The 3196-nt window shown below is 33.2% G+C and overlaps 1 protein-coding gene across 1 annotated transcript; it reads right to left on the minus strand.

Annotated features, from left to right (window-relative positions):
* Window positions 1–1979: 1979 nt before the first annotated feature.
* Window positions 1980–2681, minus strand: LOC133197829 (GTPase IMAP family member 7-like). Its single transcript, XM_061334019.1, has one exon. It carries the CDS (start codon window positions 2679–2681, stop codon window positions 1980–1982), a length of 702 nt encoding a protein of 233 aa, XP_061190003.1.
* Between the last annotated feature and the right edge of the window lie 515 nt (window positions 2682–3196).

Here is a 3196-nt window from a genome sequence, read left to right on the forward strand (position 1 = left end):
TGCAAGGAAATCAACATCGTTGAAAGTGAGCAGCAGAGGCAGTCAAAAGGAAAGATAATTCAGAGGTCTGTCGTCCTTTGGATTCAGACAAGGAATTTTACTTCAAGAATTACCGTAAAGCACTAAAAGACTAATACAAGCAATATCACTATCCTGATTTGTTTTAGGTTACACTGGATCTAAACAACAGTCCACTTCAGGTTTTGCACCTTAACACTCAAAAAATTGTGCACAATTCAAGTTCATTATTTCATCATTTCATCTAAACTAAGCAGTGTCTTTGATTGGTCTGGATCCCAACCTTTGTAAAGGGCATTGCGTTTGTTTCGTGTAGCAACACATGCAAAACTGAGTTATTCCAACAACTCTATTCATAATTCGGGAAGAATGGATTCGGATGTAATTAGATGTATTTCAGGTAAGAAGATTTTCGACTCTTAAGTTTTTAACTAACTCTAACTGATGTTGTTGGGTTTAAACTGTACATATGGGTTAACCCTTCAGGCCAGATTGTCTGTTGAAGAACATTATGAGTTAAAATGCTAAAAAAGCCTTTAAGTTTGAAATTATCTGTCGAACATCATCATTAATTGTGATATATGTTATATTTAGTCTTAAAGTTAGATATATTCTGATATGATTATCTTGAACTGTATATTATGTAACTCACAATCTTCATGTCAAAAATTCCCTGCTGAAGATTTCTATTGTGCTGTTCCCAATGTAGTTTGTTTCGAATGTTGGTAAATATTTTATTGTATTTCGGAACCAAAGATTGTCTTCTTATTAAGATTGTATTTGTTTGTTTTTAGCTCAATTAATTTGCAGTTTCAGTATCAAAGTATATAATATTTGTATAGTTCTTTATGATGTTCGAAATGTGCCTACCACTGAGTCAAACATGTTGAACACTGGGTAGATAATGCATTGAGTGTTCTTGATTTCAGTTGCATAAAGAAAAGTTATCAGAAATGATAACTAGTAATAATAATGTGGAACCAGTGGTACATGTACCATGTTCTCTTTCTAGAACTTCAATTTCTGTGGCAGTTGGTGCAACAATCTAATTACTCGTATTTACTTTGACAGCTTTTGTCTGCCACCTTTCTTTCTCATTGTTATTTTTTGAATGCTTGGTTATTATATTTATATTCTAAATAATAGTTTATACACAAGGGGATCATTTAATGTTTTTTGCAAAATTACACACACCTGTTTCAGTGACGTTTTGTGTAAGAGTGATCTTCCCTTTATCTGATTTATCTTTTAAATATCGGTCATCATTAATACATATGTAAAAAATGACAATTTCATCAATCAAATTTAGTATGTGTGAATCTGAATGTACAATGAGGTTATATGCAATGAAACATTACTAAGTATGTATATTCAAGTTTGTTTAAATAATGAACCCATGGGTAGAGTGGGGACATATTGGGAGTCAACGTTTTACATTAGAATACATAGTAAAATTCTTTAAAAAACCCTCTTCTCAAAAGCAGGAAACCCATGAAGAGCCATACGTTTCTGAAAGCATCCTGACGTAGTGTAGATTCAAGTTTGTCAAATCTTGAACCCCAGTCCGGGGGTGTTTTTTTTTTTTGGGGGGGGGGGGCAAATTTCATTGAGCAATAGTTTGCATAGGAATATAGCAATATAAAGGAAAAGAGTCCACTGATGAAAAACAATTATGGCCAAAGTAAATCAGGTGAGCGTTGTAGCCCATGGGCCTCTTGTTCTTCTTATGAAGCGAAGCATTTACATTTACAATAGATCTGTCATGTTTTAAAAAAAAAAAAAAAAAAAAAAAAAAACGCCCATATAAAATATACAGCAATTTACAAGTGAAATATCTTCAACACAATATATGCAGCTCGCTTTACTTTGATATAAAAGTGACTCATCTATACAAGAATATATTACATATCAAAGAAGGTTTACAAATTTCATGAGTTTGTTTTCTTTTGAAAACCGAATTCTTATTCATTTCTAGGGCTTAAAATTGCGGAAACAAAGAATTGAAAAATTCCGAGCAATTCCACTTTTTCCTGCACGTTGCTTATCTTCATTCTATCAGAAGTACTTTGGACTTCATCTTTTACAATTTTCCAAGCTTTCAAAAGCATATCTGATGTGTAAATCTTTTTGCGTTGGTTGATGCATAGGTCATCAACCATTCTAAAGAAATTTTGCGCAAGCATGTTCAAATCCCCAGTTTCATTTTCTACTCCATAAACTCGGTATTCTACTTCTTTCAAAATATTTTTGAACTGACTACATGCCGTTTTAAGCTTTTCTTCTAAAGCACTCTGACTGGGACATCTAGTAAATACTAAAATAATGTGACCCATAACGTCCTTTCCCAAGATCCGCTTGACATCTTCCAAGAGCTCGATATCATCTCGTGTGATTCGAGCTTCAAAACTTAAAACGAAAGCAATGCAATGGAATCCTGGGGCAAATCGCAAGAATAATTCACCAACTCCTTCGATAAACTCAACTATTTCTTTGTGCCGTTCTTTATTTCCAAAACCAGGGGTGTCGATCAGAAGAATTTCTCGCCCAAACCGTTCGGTTACTTTCAAATCAGCAGCTTTTGTAACAGAATGCAAAGCCCTTTCAGGATCAAACAGTTTTTCTCCAGTCAAAGTATTGCAAAATGCACTTTTTCCTACACCCATTTTTCCAACCACGATCATTCTTATTTCCTGAAGGTACTGTATCAGTTGGATATCTGAAGTAAATCGTGATACTGAATGAAGTATATAAGCTGAGAATATTTCTAATGTATGAAATAACAATTTAAAATAAGAAGTTTTACTTTCCAAATATACTCCATTTTATGTTCACTCTCTTTTGCAATTTATGTATATCAAGCACAAAAGAAATGAAGTTTCGTAGGCAAAAATTTAAAAACAATGTTTAAAATAATGTGGTATTACTTACTGATATAATGTGTTACAGAACTGTCAATGCTTATGGTATCAGCGTCATCATCATCACTGCTGTCTACATGATACATAAAAAAGTAAGTAGTTCTTAAGAAAACTGATTCCATGTTCCAAGTTAAATAAAAAAGGTAGCCTGCGGCGCATTCAAAAATAATAATTACTGTAAAACTCGTTTATTAAGAAAGCGGATCTTTCTTGAGATCCCATGATGAAGTCTTAACAATTCCTTGCAAAGTTGAAAGATT

This window comes from Saccostrea echinata, unplaced genomic scaffold (assembly GCF_033153115.1).
Source record: "Saccostrea echinata isolate AGI-Se365-2 ecotype Australia unplaced genomic scaffold, CSIRO_AGI_Sech_v1 ptg000032l, whole genome shotgun sequence".
Lineage (NCBI taxonomy): Eukaryota > Metazoa > Mollusca > Bivalvia > Ostreida > Ostreidae > Saccostrea > Saccostrea echinata.